The following is a 1,756-nucleotide window of genomic DNA, read 5'->3' as shown; positions in this document are numbered from 1 at the left end:
AACTAAAACATCTTCCCTCCACAGGCATCTCACCATTCACTCTGATTCGATATTAGTGGGCTCTTTCACACAGTTCAGTGAATGGTATGTTCTTCCAGAAAGGTCCAGGAGCACATCAACATCCTCAGCAGTTTGGCGTTTGTGGCTTTGTTTCTTACCCGCCTGGTGTTCAGAGGGAAAGGAGGCTTCACGGTCTCCACTAGTATTTGTAGGAGTGTGTTAGATCAAAGAACCTTCTCTCTCTCTGTGTCTCACAGCTTTGGCATGGTCCACGATGGGGAAGGAAACATGTGCAAGAAGTCCGAGGGTAGCATCATGTCCCCCACGTTGGCGGGACGCAACGGGGTCTTCTCCTGGTCACCCTGCAGCCGCCAGTATCTGCACAGATTTTTAAGGTATGAACTCCGTGAGCCAGTCCTGCGAACTGCACAGATTTTTAAGGTATGAACTCCGTGAGCCAGTCCTGCGGTCTTTCGGTGCCTCTGCTGCTCACTGCCCACTCGGCCTGGCCCTGTGCACACAGCTGGGGCCGTGCTGCCCAGGACGGCTCCCCTTTGAGGGCCGACAGAGGAGTTTGCTGGACACCTCCTCAGAGCATTGAGGCTTGCCGGCTTAATCCAACATGACCTTCATCTTCAAAGAAAGCCCATAGGGCACTAATCAAACCAAAGTATTTGTCACTTAACTTTTTTTTGTTTTTTTAATTTTCACTTCTATAACTAAGTATCTTCAGTCAATGAATAGGAAGATCGAGCATGTATACATATGTTTACATAATGCTAAAGCATAACTAACTCTTCAGTGTTCTTTTTTCCTTTCCTTTTTTTTTCACAGAATTCATTTCTTATTAGATGGAAAACTTGAGTGTATGAAGGGACTTCCAAAAGTTCATAGAAAAATTTGTACTATCTTTTAATTCTATTTTTCCATGAAATTTTTGAAGAACCTTCTTATAAACCTTAACCTGGTTCTAAAATCCTGAAATCATAAGAATTATTTTTACAAAATGTTATTATAACTCTAATTTATTTCGGGTAAAGAACATTAAAGAGCGGGAGTTTGACCCTTGAAAAAAGAGGTAGTCAGTAGATTTGAAAATTTTAGAAAAAGAAGGGACTTTAAGAAACATCCTTACGTTTGCTAGTCAGGCAGACTGTGCCCCCAGATCTCAATGGCTTTGAGTATAAAGTCTGGTTTGAGCCTTCAACCAAAACTTTATTTCTCACCCGTATCATATTTCAGTGCAGGTCAGGGGTCTCTGCTCCTGTCTGCAGTCCTTCAGGAACCAGGTTCCTTCCGTCCTGTGTCTCCTCTGCCAGGACGTTGTTCTGCACTGCAGCTAGGTGGAAGCTGGGAACAGAGAGAGCACCACGGGTGTTCCTGAAAGGAGAGCCCAGCCAGTGGCCGGCAGTGCAAGGCTGGGGGCTGGAAGCGTTGTATGCCCGTGAAAGAAAAGGACATGGGGATTAGTCAAAGAGGGCCCTCTATGCGGCATCAGCAACTCCAAATCCTATCGCAGGGAACTAACTGAAACCTGGAGGGACCAGCCAGTTGGTGACAAAATTGAGAGTGAACCCAGGCATTCTGGACCCTAGAGCTGACCTCCCCTCACTGATCCAAGGGCGATGGATGCAGCCAGCAGAGGAAATGCAATTCTGTTGCAATCAGACATTATTTTTATTTTTACCTGCAAGTACTAGCAAAATATGAATGAAAGTCTTCTTTAGAAAGTGTCTCATCTCTTGAAGATGGCTGA

The 1,756-nt window shown here is 45.1% G+C and overlaps 1 protein-coding gene across 1 annotated transcript in view; it reads left to right on the top strand.

Annotated features, from left to right (window-relative positions):
* ADAMTS16 (ADAM metallopeptidase with thrombospondin type 1 motif, 16) overlaps positions 1–1,756 on the top strand; it is a gene marked incomplete at its 5' end in the record, with an annotated part of 142,187 nt that overhangs the window by 16,246 nt on the left and 124,185 nt on the right. The window contains one exon of the mRNA XM_008574715.1: positions 258–395. Within this exon, the coding sequence (XP_008572937.1) occupies positions 258–395 (138 nt within the window). The remainder of the gene's footprint in view (positions 1–257; positions 396–1,756) is intronic.

This window comes from Galeopterus variegatus, unplaced genomic scaffold (genome assembly GCF_000696425.1).
Source record: "Galeopterus variegatus unplaced genomic scaffold, G_variegatus-3.0.2 Scaffold1091, whole genome shotgun sequence".
NCBI classification, from domain to species: domain Eukaryota; kingdom Metazoa; phylum Chordata; class Mammalia; order Dermoptera; family Cynocephalidae; genus Galeopterus; species Galeopterus variegatus.
This window is presented reverse-complemented; position numbering and strand designations above follow the sequence as displayed.